This window comes from Mus caroli, unplaced genomic scaffold (assembly GCF_978045245.1).
Source record: "Mus caroli unplaced genomic scaffold, Mus_caroli_1 scaffold_1, whole genome shotgun sequence".
In the NCBI taxonomy this organism is placed as follows: Eukaryota; Metazoa; Chordata; class Mammalia; order Rodentia; family Muridae; genus Mus; species Mus caroli.
The window spans coordinates 147,079,193-147,096,324 of NW_028227256.1; the positions used below are offsets into that span (position 1 = coordinate 147,079,193).

General features: G+C 39.1%; 1 protein-coding gene across 2 annotated transcripts in view; it reads right to left on the reverse strand.

Moving 5' to 3' along the window:
• Pla2g4a (phospholipase A2 group IVA) overlaps nt 1–17,132 on the reverse strand; it is a 134,516-nt gene that overhangs the window by 57,471 nt on the left and 59,913 nt on the right. For both annotated transcript variants that reach the window (XM_021162091.3, XM_085841764.1), the window contains 2 exons: nt 6,954–6,991; nt 5,394–5,535 (listed from right to left, as the gene is read on the reverse strand). In XM_021162091.3, coding sequence (XP_021017750.1) covers nt 5,394–5,535; nt 6,954–6,991 — 180 coding nt within the window. The remainder of the gene's footprint in view (nt 1–5,393; nt 5,536–6,953; nt 6,992–17,132) is intronic.

Below are 17,132 nucleotides of genomic sequence, written 5' to 3' on the forward strand. Positions count from 1 at the left end.
GATAACCTGACACTTGTGACTTTATACTTCCTTGTGACTCTTAACTGGTATTTTTGGTATTTTCCAACAACACCCTCCCCACCTCCATGAATTGTGGTTTCTTCCTTTAAATACCCCCTTACTCAGCTACTCGGGGCGCCATGGTCCTCTACCCCTGCGTGGTGTATGACCATGGGCCCGAGAACGCTCTCGAATAAAAATCCTCTTGCAGTTGCAGCAAGATCGTTTCTTGTGGGTGATTTTGGGGTGTCGCCTCTCCTGAGTCAGAACGTGAGGGAGTCCTCACGTTGTGGGTCTTTCACTGTGTGCTCTGCACATTTTGCTAGATACATCCTAAGCATTGATGTCCATTGCCTTGACTCTATGAGAGATATCATCTTCACTTTATGGCTGAAGCACAAGCAACACAGTGTGTGCCTAAGTTCACTCAAGATTTAAACTCATCAGGTCCTGCACTGAATACCGTCTCCTTTTGAAAAGCAAGAGCAGGATGGGACATTCCTGACTTTAGGGTTTTCTTAAGACAGTTCTTGAGGACAACAACCTACAGTCCCATACCTAGAGTGCAACTATGAAATACTGATGAGAACTTGAAGATCTTTATAGAGAGCAGGAGAACGACAGATTAAAAGACACAAAGATGAATATGATAATAGAGAAATCTTGTTTTTATGGAAATGACACTATTGATCACATAGTCTGAGGTGTGGATTATGTCTAAGCTGATGATTTCTGACAAGAGAGAAAGGGATAGACAAACGCCAAACCAGAATTCTAGGAGCCATCTTCAAATAAATGAAATTTACATTTTGAATACTATTTTTGAGAAAAGGGACTACCTAACTATCCATTTACTGCAAACAAACAAACAAACAAACAAAACAACCAACTTAGTATACTGCCACATTTACAAATATGAAGCCAAATTTGATTTTTCTAGGAAGATTTAATATGTTTCTTTTTTCCCATTAGGAAATGCTGGATCAGGGGTCGCAGCAGCAACTACTCTTTTGAAACCCCAAGAAAAAATGACCACTGGACATCCAGACTCATATGGCCCACAGATGTGTCTGCTTTAAGAATCTAATCCTCTCATCTAAACCTTCGTCTCTTCACTATCATCCAGATAGTGGTGTTCCTCTGTTTTGGAAGCGTGGTATTCCTTTCTGTCCCCCTCTTCCTCCATTTTTTCTACTTTACCTCTCCATTAATGCAATGCTGTCAACTCCTACCCAATCGTACTTCCTAAGTCACATAAAATATTTTCTAAGTAACGTATTTTAGGAGCTATGCTAGGTACCAGAAACACACAGGTAGACATCACAGACAGTACACAGCCCTCTTCAAGCTTATATGCTAATGGAGAAAGCAGATATCAAATGAATATCTGTACAAGTACTTTTAGGTACAAGCATGATAGACTCAGAAAAAACAAACAAACAGTATACCTTCTAGTACAAAAACAGAGTATAATGCAATCACATTTATTTTTTGGAAGGAGGAGTTATAGAGAATAGTGATGGTGTTTTCAGTATTAGGAACATGAAGTTGGGGATCCTGAGAGGCACACTGGTGATGAAACCAAAGATGAGAACAAGGAGATTGGATAAGAAAATCAAGACCCATGATGACTTAGATGTTGCAAAGTGTAGGGGCAGTGCTTCAAATGTCAGGAGGACATCAGCAGCTGTGTGGTTAGGAAAGGCCAAATAAGACACTTTCAGCATCTGTTAGGGAACTGATGCAATAGAGCAGTGAAGAGGGATGCCTCAAGCATGAAAAGGTACAAAGTGGGCTGCAAAGAGCATGCAGACCCTTTTGTATAAAATATCCATACCCAAGTGGAAGCTGACAACATAGATGCCATGTGGAGGGGCCTGGGAAGGGCTGCATAATTAACACATCCTGGTTCCTATGAAAAGCTTGTGATCTGATGTGGTTTTGCATTTGAAAGAAAAGGAAATTCCCTAGTTAAAGTAGAAGAGAAACTAGAAAGGAAAGGTACAGATGGTACCTGTCAATCTTATGGCCAAAAACTAGAAGAGAAAGATTTATTGAACTCTTAGCTCTCAACTTTTACTTGTCTTTGATGAGGAGCCAAGTTATTCTCTGTGAATGGAGTAAAAAGAGAGTTGAAGTGAAAAATAAAATGGTTGCAAATAACTGAACAGCAGCTAGGCTGAGAGCCTGGGATCTGGGCCTTCCTGAGAGCCAGGCTCTTCTGAGGGATGGAGACAACCATGAATGCAGAGAACCTCCATTTCATCCCAGCAGGCTCCTTCCTTCCACATGGCCTGGCCAGTATTCTCCCATCTTCCCACCCACTCCAGCATCCCTGCACATGGCTTCCCTTAGAGCATCATTTGTTTCATTTGCTTAGATATCTGTCAAAAAAGGCTTTAAAGTCACCGAGTAAGGAAACCATCCTTGCCACCCATATCTCCAGGAGCTAGCACAGGTGTCTTCAGTCAGTGACATATGACAGAAACCAGAACAACTTGAAATATAATTTCTAGGTGCTAATGGTCTAACAACAGCAAAGACAGAAACAAAAGGCAGTTGAAGAACTGCTGGTGAAAGCCTTCTTACCTACATTAAAAACAAATAGAGAAACAAAACAAACTATATGCTTAAAAAAAAGTGGTTTCTCCAAATACTAGTAGCCAAACACAACAAGCTTTCATAAATTCTTCAAGAGATCTGTCAGACTGAAAAAGATGTTGCACAATTAAAGAAAACTCGTTCTCTGCATTTTTTTAAAATAGAAATTTAAATGGAGGCTTCACTTCTCCCTTTCATGAAATCCCTAAGTGGCAGTACCTTATCTTACTGATAAGTTGGTTCCACGGAAATCAAAGCCATTCCAACATCAGCAGCTGGCTTCTCACCTCAGGGCTCCCTGAAAACATAGCTGGAAATTTCCCATCTCATGCCACGTGGGTGACCTTACTCAGTTATTAATTCTCATTTATATTGAAATTCTGGTGTGTGTGTGTGTGTGTGTGTGTGTGTGTGTGTGTGTGTGTGTGTGTGTGTGTGTGTGACAGAGAGAGGAAGGGTACATATTCATGAATTTAATGAACAAAATTATGTTAGTTAAAATATTCAGTTAAAAGAAAAAGCTAATGGAAATAAACCAAGAATTTCTGATCTACCACTAACAAGAAATTTTATTGCAGTAATTTATCTTTATAGATTTTATTGATAAAAATAGAGAAATAGAAGTAGAGAGGAAAAGAGGGATACAGGGGATATTAAGTAGATGATGAGGATGATACATACATACATACATACTACATACATACATATACAGACAAACAGGCAAGTGAATGATAAAAGGTTTACATAATATATTACTGAATATTCACTGTAATTTAAGCAAAAAAAGTTAAAGTAAATTCAAATATTGTACTGTTAATAACTGTCTTCAGTTCTTTTATTCTGAGCTCTTGATAGGTAGAACTCATTTTTTGACTACTTTGTTAATTTTTGAAGCTCTTTGCTAGGAAATATAAATATTTTTTGATTTTATGTTTTTATTTTTTATTAGATATTTTCTTTATTTACATTTCAAGTGTTATCCCCTTTCCTAGTTTCCCCTCTGAAAGTCCCCTCTTCCGTCTGCCTCTCCCCCTACTCCCACTCCTGCTTCCTGACACTGGAATTCCCCTATACTGAGGCATAGAACCTTACATTTTTTTAATCTCTTCTTTTGATAAGAACTCAATTCAGCTACAGAATGTTAGAAAACTAGTTAAGCAAACCTTATTTCTGTGTTCATCTTTTGGTAATTTTTTTTCTAAAAGGATTAGTACTTGCATGCCTTATTTAAAAAGCAAACAAACAAACAAACAAACAAACTATATTGGGGACTGGAGAAATAGCTCAGCAGTTAAAAAACACTGGCTGCTCTTCCATAGGACCTGGTTTCAATTCCCAGAATCCATATGGCCACTAACAACTCTCTCAAGTCCCAGGGGACCCGAAGCCCTCTAATTATCTCCATAGGAGCTACATAAGTGCAGTGAGCAGACACACTTGCAGACAAGACACCCAAACAAAACACATGAATAAAAATAAAGGGGAAAAGGCTTAAACCTGCATTAGAGAATACAAACTGTTTTACATCCACACAGTGGAGGTTGCTCAATTCTAAGAAGAGGAAAGAAGCTAAAATAAAAAAAAAAAAAAAAAAGAAAGAAAAAAGAAAAGAAAAAAGAAAAAAAAACATGAGAAAATGTGGAATAAACTGAAATTTACTTTATTATTGTATAAAATAATCAACTCTGAAAAGATTTCATATTATCTGATAGCCAGAAGAAAGACTAGTGGATGTCAGAGGTGATGTAAAAGGAAGAACCATGTAGGTAGAAGACAATGGCTATTCAAGATAACAAAACTATCTCCCCTGAGTCTGTAGACATGGGCCATTACACATTTGTCAAAATCCATAAAATGTACATTCATTACAAACCCTTACGTAAACTGTGGACTTTGAGCCATTCTGCATCAGCTGCAGGTTTGTTGATGTTAACAAGTTTACCATTCTGATGTAGAAGATTAACAGTTAAAAAATGCAATGGTAAGTTTTGTGTTAACTGCACTGGGTCAAGGAATACTCAGACAGCAGGCTAAGAAGACAGTATTTCTGCATTCATTTATAGGGGTGGTTTCCAAGAAGTCTAGTGTTAAATCAGTAGACTATATAAAGAATAACTTCTGTCCTTTTTGTGAAGAGTCATGGCAAAATATGCATCCATCTCCTCTTGTCCTTGGATTCCTAGTCCGATGGCTTCTCAGGCCTTGAGTCTCTGAGGCATGATATCAACAGCACTATCGCACTACCCCAGCCATCCTAATTTTTAGGCCTTTATAGTTATAGCATCAAATACTTTGGACTCAGATTAAATTATATTCCTGTATTCTCTGGGATTCTGCCTTGCAGACAGCATATCACAGGACTTCATATTGCTCATAATATACAGGAGCCAATTTCCATATTAAACTAACTCTCTCTCTCTCTCTCTCTCTCTCTCTCTCTCTCTCTCTCTCTCTCTCTCTCTCTCTCCTAAACCCCACGATTTTGGTTCGGTTTCACTAGAGAATTCTAAGCCTGGGTGGTTATACAGATGTGTGAATGGAACATGAAGGGAATTTTCTGTGTTTTCCTTTCAGCTTTTCTCTGGAACTAACACTTATAAAATGATTACTATAGCTGTTAACTATTACCAAATATGATCAATATTCAGTTGGACCTTCCTCAAAGCTTTTTCTTGAACCACTGTTCCACTCCAAAAGCTGAAGAAAAAATGTCCACATTAAGGGATATATTTGAAGAAAATACTAGAATGTTATCGGTAGACTGTAATAACGTTTAAAATTTCTGGACTCACATCACGTGTGGAATAAAGCCCCTCACTCTTTTTTGGACCCAAAAGTTTCTTCATGTTCTCCTTTATGTTCTCTTTCCTCTGCTGTCTGAAAGTTTTCTCCTGATCACACAGTGCCATGCTGAACCGTAGGTCTGGGCATGAACTATGGTGGAAAACAGAAAAGTCAATAAGCCAGTGTTCCCAGGAGCCTTGTTTTATAGCATCCACCCTCTTAAGTTCCCCAAAGGAGCATTAATACACGTCAACTGCTTCCCTCAAGCCATTTCCCAGGAAGCAACTTAAACAAGAACACAATCTGATTATTATCTTGAATCAGTGTGTGTCCTATAGCAAACAATGATCTAACACTGAACTCAAAATAGAGAAAATAAAATATTAATAATATGTATTCAGATGTGAACAAATTAAAAATGCTTTCTCAAAAAAAAAAACCAGTGATATTTAGGTAAAATAAAAGAGTCCCCAATACATCTTGTAATGGTTTGGGTGAGATGTCCCTCATAAGTCTTGGGCACTTATGATAATTTGCTGCCCAAGTGTCTGTTTGGAGAAAATTAGGAGGTATGGTGATGCTAAGAAAAGAATGTCACTTATTGACCGAGTTTGCACTTTCCTGCCACTCCCAGTGTGCCCTCTACATTTTGTTTCTAGATGGGGATGTGAGCTCTTAACTGCTGCTTACATCTCCTCCACCTGCTACCTCTACTCCACCACCATGAACACTAACCCTTTGGAACCTTCAATCCCAAGCCAAGTCTTTCTTTTATAAGTGGCCTTGGTCGTGGTGGTTTATAACAGCAATGGAAAAGTGTCCAACTCACATTGTATATTAGCAGAGTAAAGACTTTCAGAAGTGATTCGGTACAGAAGGATGTTTGTGGGTCTTTGGTTCAGTCCTTCATGAGGTTACATGGTCAGGTGTTCGTCCCTTGTCTCTGCACCCTGACTATGCTAACATCATAATACTCACTAACAGAACAAAGTGCTTGACTCCCAGAAAACATTTTTTTTTTCAGAAATATTATCTTGATAAATTCCCTTGTCTAATGGAGGACTCCTTCGAAAAGTAAAGAACTTTAAATAACAGAACTCCAGATACCCACAAATCTAGGGGCATCTATAAGACATTGAAATCCCAGTATTCATAATACTTCTTTTGAATACTGATAGTAACAATACCTTAAAACCTATACTCTGCTAAAAAACCACATCAAGCATAATGCATTGGAAAGAATTATTACACTTATAGGGGCTAATCTGCAATAGGAAATAGGCTTTAAAAATTGTAATTATACCCATGGGAATAAACATGTTACTAGAAGGAGAGCCCTTGAAAACAAGCTCTTATTCTGCTAAGTACTACCCTGCTTCCAGACTACTGGAAAATGAAGAAAAGAATGCACAACTCTGCCATTTGGATATTTTAAATGAGTAGATAGCTGAAGGAGACTATAATGATACTGTTATATATTCAAAACTTTAGGAATTATTTCACACATCAAGTATTTTCTCTAGTAATATAACTTAATATTCATCATCTGATTAAATAAATAAACTTACCAAACTTCCAGAGACATTTCCAGAATCATTTCAGTGACCTATAAAAGGAACATGTTACTTAGATGAGCTAATAAAACAGATGTGATTGATATAGAGCAATCAAAATAAATTTTAAATGACAAGTAAAACAAAGAATAAAAGAAAAGTGAAAGTTCCATGCAGATCTCTCTATATAAATACATTTCTACATTTTTGTTAGTATTATACACCTCTACACAATAAGTTATGTTAGCAAGTATTTTTCCTGATCAGTAGCATGGTTGTTACGGTGATAATCAACTGCTTTCTGATTGGATTTGAGACCTGATCCACAGAAGGGAATTCATGTCTCATACTGCAAACCTGTTCAAAAGCCCATGGCAGCAGGGGAGGTCACAGGCCCTGGGGTGAAATCTATTGCTGCTGTTTTACTAAGTGGTCATGGTGCCAAACTGCCTTCTAAATATTTGCTTAAATTCATGGATTACTGTTCTCCAGTCTTGGTCAGAAAAGCTTTGGTTTACAGTGAGAAACAGTTAATGCAGAGACCTATAATTGGTAAAAGTCCTAAAATTAACTGACTATGTTGAGTGTTCAGCTTCAAAGTAGAACATCTCTATTACCCAACTGCAAGGCTCAGGAAACAACAGTGAAAGGGCATTGGAATGTATGTAAGAGGCAGAGGATAGGTAGGCATGCTATGAAACACTGTCTTCCATACATGTCATGGCCACTGCATGTAGGAACTCACAGAGGCCATGGTTACCTGTACGAGGTCCAGACAAGGTTGGACCCCTCAATATTCCATCACAGACAGGAGAGGGACTCATGATGCTCCACCCCTCCTTGAGGAGTTATTAGCAGGTAATGGTTGGAAAATCAATTTCTTCAATAGCCACTGGTAAGTTACCCATGCTCCAGTGAGTAAACTTTTAACCACATTCATGCAAGCAACTCTTAATAAATAAGTACATCATAAAAACAAACAAGAAGACAAAAAGTAAAAATAGGACGATGAAGGAGGAAGACGTGATGGTGGCAGGAGTGGAAGGGAGATGAGAGTGGGAATGGGGAGAAATATTTTAAATTATATATATATATATGTGTGTGTGTGTATATATATGTATATATATATATACATATATATATATAAAGAGAGAGAGAGAAATTGTCAAATATGGTAATTTTATTAAAAAAGAAAGAAATGGCTCTGCTTTGTTCTTTTCTTCCTATATTAAAATAAAGTACTCAGTTCTATAATTATTATTCAGAAAATATGCAAAATGGCTGGAGAGTTGGCCCTGGGGTTACAAGAGTGGGAGAGCCTCCTCCGCCCCTCACCAGCAGCATCACTTGGGAGAGTGGGCCCTGCTCCCTGTCTAGGCAACACAGCATAGCTTGCCTTGATGGTGAAGGCATGGGTGAACCAGTCCCAGCAGGAGAGCTGGCCCAACTCCTTGAAGGCTGCAGCATTTGTGAGAGTGGGCACCACAACTCAACTGTCCATCACAGTGAAAGTGACATTGGTGGCATAGGTGCAGGTGAGCCAAGCCCTAGGTAATGACAGTGGGAGAGCTGACTCTGCCCCTGCCAACAGTATCACTGGATGGGTTAACCAGGATAGTGCTGGAGAGTTTGACCTGGAAGTGCAGATGTGGGAGAGTCAGAGGGCTGAACAACCCAACTAAGACCCAGGCCCAGATCCAGGTCTTTGAATTGCACCACCCCAAAATCTACATCATCTGTGAACTGTTATAGTGTGTGTGTGTGAAAGGTCTGGTCCAGATGATCCGAGGCTTCAGGATCTCCATAACAGAGGGAAACAACAGGATAGCCAAGAGGAGTCCTGATAAGGATCTGGCAGAAGCCAGAGACCTCAAACCAGACCAATGACTCACTACAATGAACATTTGCAAGTGAAGATGTGTGGACACAGAGGTGTACTGTGGGACACACTGTGACACACCACATCTTCTATTACAAGATGTATTTTATGCTTTGTTTTGTTTTCTGTTTTATATTTTCTTTTGAGGGGGAGGTTGCAAGGGAGAAGGATGGATGCAAAGGGACAGGGAAACAAACAGGTCTGCGATGCATGACGTGAAACTCACAAAGAATCAATAAAAAAGTCACACACACACACAAAAATGGTACACTCCTGTTGAGTGTACTGTCTGCCAGTTGCTTAAGTTTGAAGATTCAACATCCACCACGCTAAGAAACTAAAGAAAGCCTTGGAGGAAGTTATGCATGTGTATAAGAAGCCACAGGTCGGGAACTGGGATACTCATAGCTAGCTACTGGACACCTAGTAGGCTCCAAGACACATCTATCAATGCAATGTGGGAAATCCTGGTTGTATTTTCTCAAGCTCACTTGAGCGCTAACCAAACGATATCAAGTTTATTGGTCAAATCTTGTTTAACTTAAGGGGATTAACTAATATCCACAGAACCGAAATTTATGAAATGGTGCCTTTGCAGAGAGTACATCTCTGCTGTATTGCAAGACCTCTGTCATTAGTACTGATGGTATCAGAACTAAATAATATCCCTAGAGACTGTCACAAGAACTAATGGGAAAATGTCCTGAAAGTGGTTGTATAATTTTAAGATGATATTATTACTTTTATTATGCCAGTTAGCAAAAGAACTTAGGTTGGAATGACTGCTCAATTGCTACTATCGAATTTCTATTACTTTGGAGTTCATGGTATAGGAAGAAGACAAAATAGCAGGAGCTTTTTAAAGGTTTAAGATGAGTTCATAGATGATTCTCAGAATGAACTTTATAAGTAAAAGTTAATAAAATCTATATTAAACTTTGTCTCACAGGTACTGAACTTCAGTAGGTTTCTACTACTAGTTCAAATACTGCTAGTAGTATTTGGAACTGATGGGCAATCCATTCCTAATGAATGCTTGGTGAATGCACATGTGTCTGTGAAGGACATTGACAATCTTGTTCTTTCGAGAAATATACAATCACTAATAGATAAAACCTTGGGATGGTCTGACCCACAGAAAATTTCCTCTGCCTAACTTTACAAATCTTAATCCATGAAAGATTTAGATATTACTTTTTTAGCTGATAAAAATATTCCAGATATTCTAGGACAAAGGAAATTATACATGCCCAGATGAATTGTCATTCAATATTAGTCAAAATGACAGGCTTTAAAATAATCAGCATCTATCAATGGGAGTATTGCCTGACCACATCCCAGGGTATTATGCCTAATTTCACATTTTGAAATTTCCATTTAAATCTTTCCAAAAGGGGATGTGGGAAAGGTTTTATACTGAATAATTTTACTGGGGATATTTAGTAAGATAAATCAGACATAGGTAACACAAGTTCTGTTTTGTAGTGGCCACTGGTACTGGGGGTTTGTTTGTCTGATTGTTTGTTGAGACAAGGTATCCCTCTATAATCTAGGCTGGGCTAGAACTGGTAATTCCTCCTTAGCCACAGTGCTCCGAATTACAACCATGCCCCCATCATACTTGGCTGTATATTCTGTTTTGTTCCTAGGAAATAATGAAAGTTGCCATTATTAGGCTGAGTGTATTTCTCTCCAAAGGGCCAAATCTCCACGTACAAATGGATAGAAAATAAACTCTCATGCCCTATCACAATGTGTGCCTCATGAGATTAGTTAATAAAGAACTGAATTTTCAACTGGCAGCTTCTGACACCACTTTGTTATTAAAATACTCAATGCTTGAAGGTATCTAGTCCCTCACTGTTCCATTGACTTGATAAAACAAAAATCTAAAATTTGGTATGCCATGTTTGGGGCTATATTTGTGTTACCCTTTCTATCCATGTTCCTTTTAAGATATTCTGATCCTAGATAGAAGACAAGGATCTTGAGGTAAAGGCAGCATAAAAGCAGGTACAGGATGTTTCTGTCATCTGGAACATTTCAGGATGTGTTGCTGAGGCTCTCGTCATGGGTCAGCCCCTAACTTCCTTGTGTTGCCCAAGCAGATGACAGAGGATCAGAAGGAAGTTTAGCTGCCTCCCCGCTCCATGCACTATGTTCAGACTTGCCATGAAATCTGATATTCATGATCTCTGCATCTTCTACCTGGAACATGTCATTCAGCTAAAACAGCTACAAAAATATGCACTTCCTGTGAGGTCTTAGACAATGACTGAAGCTTCTTCCCACACACTGCAGTAGAAAGAAGGGGGACCAAATCTCTGAGGCAGCTCCCCACCATCAGCCCCTTCTGAACAAATCATAACTCCAACTTCTCTCAAAATCAGAGATGTAAAAGGCAGGCAGCACCCATGTGGAAACTAAAAGTCTCTTCTTTGCATTCCATGGTGGAGAAGAATTTTGACATCTCCCATGGCACATGTTCAGTCAGAGAAAGCACAGGCAACCAGAGTAGAGAAACTATTGTTTAAAACAGCATTTCAGACTTTAACATAATCTCTAATGTGCCTAAGCCATGGCTTCTCTTGAATATGTCAAAAGAATGAAACTAAAAAAGCAAATACAGTGTCTGGTACCAGAGATATTTTTAAGCTAGTAGTACACTGAAAAGATCCATGCAGTCAAACACTATTTTCCTATTAGTAAAGAGGTCTTCAAATTTCTTATAATACACTATGCACACACTTTAATACCTGTTTCCTGTCAATAAGTCATTATTTTGAATTCTGATCCCTCAAAGGAACGACAATGACGTTTTCAGTGTACTTGCATTTATCTGACCCTTGCAAGATAATAAAATGAAACTTTGAAAGTTAAGAGTTACTTTTAGAAAGAGTCATATTTCCATACCATGCCTATAATTCTCTCTTGGGAAGAACAAAATATGAACTTGACAAGAAAGAGTATTCTGAACAGGGAGTGGGGACTGCAAGTCTGCCAGTGCAATTGGAGTCACTGGCACAAGGGGACACTTAGGAATAGCATTTTTAATATATAAAACTGGACTAACATAAAATTCGTGTTTCCTATTGAGAAACTTTTCTTACTCAAGAACTCAACAACCGCCATCCAGAGACTACCCTCGGCAATCTATAAAGACTTAAACCACCATCCGGAGTCTACCCTCGGCAATCTTTAAAGACTTAAACTGCCATCCGGAGTCTACCCTCGGCAATCTTTAAAGACTTAAACCGCCATCCAGAGTCTACCCTTGGCAATCTTTAAAGATTTAAAAGATGAAGATGCTCCACGATTTTTCCTGTGGCTTGTTCCTCTTTGTGCTCTATAACCTTACAGTTCCTCAACTTAACTTTTTAACAAATGTAGCCATCAGTGAGAATTATGAAGACCTGGACAGTAAGTAGTTTCATACAATAACCCAGGTTCCTTAAAACACTGTCAACGAGTCACTTTGTCTCTGTGGTCTCTCTAGCTTTTGTCTGTTAAACTTCACAATTTTCATTAGTACTAGCTAAGCAAATCCCAAGTTTTCAATCTTTCACACTAACAAAAGTATTCAAACAACTCTAGCTATACTATGGCTTGTAGCTGCTTATTTTGTACTTCCTTCACAGAACTTACTGCCTAAAACAGGAACAGCAAGAATAAAGGAACATTCTAAAATACCCTGTCATTTAAAAGTTAGCTATTGTGAAGATGTGATATATGATATATTGTGAAGATGTGATATATGATATATTGTGAAGATTGCTCTATGAGATGTGTCACTTCACCACAGTGCCTATTCCTAGAAGTCTAAAATAAAAAAAAATCTATTCTTTCTTAAAGCCAGAAATTGTTTGACCTTCATTTGGACTATACTGTGCATAGTTGACGGTCTGATGTCCTTGACATCTGTCTGAGGGTTACTTGGGGTAATGAAACACCATGACCAAAAGCAATTAGGAAGGAAAGGGTTTATGTCAACTTATACTTCCAGGTAACGGTTCAACACTAAGGGAAGTCAAGGCAGGAACTCAAACAGGACAGGAAGCTGGAGGCAGGAGTTGATGCAGAGGCCATGGAAGAGCACTGCTTACCAGCTTGCTCCAAGTGGTAACAGCTCAGCCAACTCTGTTATGGTACCCAGGACCAGCAGCTCAGGGATGGTACCACCCCCAATGGGCTGTACTCTCTGTCATCAATCACTAATTAAGATAAGACCCTATAGGTTTGCCTAGAACCAAATTTTATAGAAGCATTTTCTTAACTGAAGTCCCCTCCACTCAGATGGCTTTAGCTTGTGTCAAGTTGACATAAAATTCTACAGCACACCATCTTATCCAATGATTCCCATACTTCTCATGAAATGATGTCACTGATGTTAAATTGTGTGCTGATAAACCTATTAGGACAAAGGAACTATAATTCAAAGGCATTGAATGCACCTAACCCACCAGCTCACTTTGGATTAGCAAAATAGTGCCCTGTAAAGTGTTGGATCCTTTGTTGATGGTACAGTGGGATGGGAGTAATAGTAGTGTACTCCCACTGGTGGTCAAACAAAACAGCAAAATTTAAAATCTGTGGCTACAGTTCCTTGGTGAAATCCTTGCCTAACATACCTAAGTGCAGGTTCCTATCTTCAGTGTTCATTTAAAATAAAAAGAAACTAAAAAGAAAGAAAGAAAAGAATTCACAACTTTTAAAGTATGACTTCTAGTAAATGGATCAGTGCTCTATACACTGTAAAGCCAGAATCCTGCTGAACACCATGACCTGGGGTCACTGTAGTATCTTGATGTTCCTCCAAACTCTACCTTATCTCCTGAACTTACCTAATGTGGAGTCTTTGACTTCACACGAGACATAGTTCCTCAATGAAATCACCCCAACAGAAACTTAACATCCTGAACTCACACTCATAGCTTCCATTGTTTCATCGTTTTGACTCTATCTCTTCCACAGAACTCATTTTAAGTGAGAATCATGACTAAGCAATCAGCCAAAATTAGACCACTGCCACAGAAGCATGAAATATGGCTATTTTTAAGCAATAATGCTAACATCTAAATAAAGACAGAAAATTAAAACATAGTATAAACCTGAAGCTGCAGTATTGGCCAAAACAAACTTACTTTATCCAGAAAAAGAATGAACATATATTTTCTGTCTGGCTTCCAAACTGTAGCATTTTCATGGTTTGTTTGAAGAGGGCTAGTTTACACACATCCAAATAACTTCTGAAGGATCTAGACCAGTGGTTCTCCATCTACGGGTCATGACCCTTTTGGGGGTTGGACTTTATAGGGGTCACTTAAGATCATCAGAAAACACAGATATTTATGTTATGATTCATTATAGATGGTTACAAGCCACCATAAAGTTATTGGGATCTGAACTCAGGAGTTTTGGAAGAACAGCCTGCACTTTAAATATCTGAGCCACCTCTCCAGTCCCATATTACAATTCATAACAGTCGCAAAATTACCGTTATGAAGTAACAATGAAATAGTTTTATGGTTGGGGGTCACGGCAACATGAAGAACTGCATTAAAGGGTCTCAGCTTTAGAAAGGTTTGGAACTGAGAACCAAAATTGTCAATTATAACCTAAAGATTGTATTTGATAAACTCACGAATGGCTGACTAGAGTAGTCTGAATCATTTTCAGACAAATGGCTGCTGAATTCAGCTCTCTTTGTGTTTAAATAATGAGTGCATTTACGTCAATAAAGACAAATAAGTTTATTATCCAGCTAAATCACTTTCATGAAGCATGTGTGCTTCATATTCAGTTGAATCTGATCAGTAACAATTATAGTGAGAATATCTAGCATTTATCTGGTGGTTGCTGGACCATGTATTATATTAATACGTTCCCAGGTTAATCAACCTCCTTAACCATCACCACAATTCTACGATGTAGGCACGAGGTGTAACTCTCCTTCCTCGATAATGGGATGAGGCAATAATGACGAGTCTACCATCGCTCAAGCTAATCAGTCACAAGCCATGAACTCCAACAAGCAGAAGCCTCCCAGCTCTGAGACTGAGGCCGTCCCAGAGGCCGTTCCAGATGCTCTCCACTGGCCACTAGGCTTCTCTCAGGAGAAAGCTATGCTGCTCTGTAAGCTCTGACAACAATACAACCTAATCTTGACTTGAGAAATGCCCGTTGCACCAAAAACTGGAGACCCAACTCTAAAACAGATAAGTCTGCAGCTCTAGGGAAGAACCTCAAACAGCAATTCCTATTTTCCAGCTCACCAGCCCTCACCCCTACTAAGAAATTGCTCGAGTCAACTCTTACACATTAGTGCTGATGTCAGAGAGGCTTTCACCTCTCTGTCTATCACCTTCCATGCCCATTCCTGTTCTAGTTACTTTCCAGGGAAACATTGTACTCTTAGGACATCCACCCTTTTGACACACATTCAACACCAGGTATCTTTACATGGTAACTTTGACCTTGCTAACCCTTTCTTAGGAAAAAGTCTAATCTTGCTTGCTCTCAGCTTCCTGTAACCTGGGCACAAACCTGCTATGAGTCACTACTCGTACTGGAAGATCCTATGTCAATTTTTGCATCTCAAATCCAAGTGCTGCTGTGTCCTGAGCCTTTGTACCTGTTCTTCATCCATTCATTAATCCTCTTGTGATTAGCCTTAGAAACATGTTCTTGAATCTGCTGTGCCAATCCAAGATGATCGCTTCCCTCAGGCATTTCCTCAGGCAATTCTAATGAGAATCACAGGTACTTTGCCAGGTAATCTGGGCTCCTAGACTGCATTGGTCAGTTTTCTGTTATTACAACCATAGAAGCTATGTATGCTATTAATAAAACAACAACAAACAACAACATGGGGTTACATTACTTAGATAGTTTAAAAGTCTGAAAGTTCAAATCAGGTTGCGCCATGAAGGCCTCATGACGGATGGTATGGCAACAATTTGAACTTCCAGAGATTATGTCAAAGGCAGAGAACCAAAACATGTGGAAGTACAAGTTGTGTTCTTTTAACAATTCCTCATCCTCCAAGAATGGTCTGCATCAATCCCTTCAAAAGGTAAGGCGCACAATTACATACCTCCTACTAAGCCCCACATCTTAAAGGCTCCAATCCACCACCTATCAACACTGCCACACATTCCCAAGCCTAGAATCCCAGAAAGACACATGGAAACCAGAGGAAGAGGCTTTCTACCTGGGATATCTTCTGCTCTCAGCTTTTAAGATTCCTTCCTCAACCACACTTTCTAGGATGATGTTTGCTACAGACTTCACCACACACATATGTAAATCCCTTTATTCCTCTTCCCTGATTTGTATGTCATTTGTTTGTACTACTAAAGGGAGCATTTTCTCCCTGGTTTAACTTGCTTTTCATCTGGTTTACTACACAGAATATTAGCTGCAGAAAGACCAGGACACTTGTTTGTTTGCTCAAGGTGGAAATCAGTGGCTGAGAAGTAACTGCACATTCCCGAGTGTTCAGTGGTTCTTTGTGACAAGATGGGCAATGGGTGGCAAACAAACACAACAGACGAAGGTTAATGACAGAAGGCAACAGTGCTTGTGAAATGAATGAATTAATAAACGAGTGGCTTATTTCCTTAGCTCTATGCACACGTTTTCTGTACTAGGCACATGGCACTCAAAATGATCCTAGAGAATTCCTGATTGGCACTTAATACTGAAGTGCTTAGCAGTAAAGCATGCTGCCATCTGCCATCTGGTTAGAAATGTATCAAAGGGAGTTAGCTGATGGATGAGTGGAGAGTTGCAGAAACCCGAAGCAAGCACATGCAACAGGAGAATGTGAACTATAGAACTTGATGACAGATATGTGCTTGTTTGCTGTAGAAACATTTGAACTTTTATGTTTGAAAGACGTCATAATAAAATTTGGTGTTGGGGATGGGGGTGAGGGCACGGATTAGACGGCCTTCTTCCCTGGCTGTATGAACTCTAAACTTTAGGTGTTTACCAAGTGCTATCTGTCAGACCGTCAGATTATTGGGGGTGGGGGTGGCTTTGTTGTTGTTGTTTTATATTTCAACTAGTTATTTAATGTGCATGTATGTATGTGTGTAACGCGGTCTCCCACACATGCCACAAGCACTTTTAACTGAAGGTGCAAGGGTAACTTAGAATAAGTCATGACTTCACCACCACGTCACTCTGGGTGAAATGAGACACCCAGTTGTCAGACTTGGTCGCAGGTGCCCTTACACCCTGAAGCAGCTCTACAGACCCTTTTGTTTTTCCTTTTGGAAGATAGGATTTGGGTATGTAGGCCAAACTGGCCT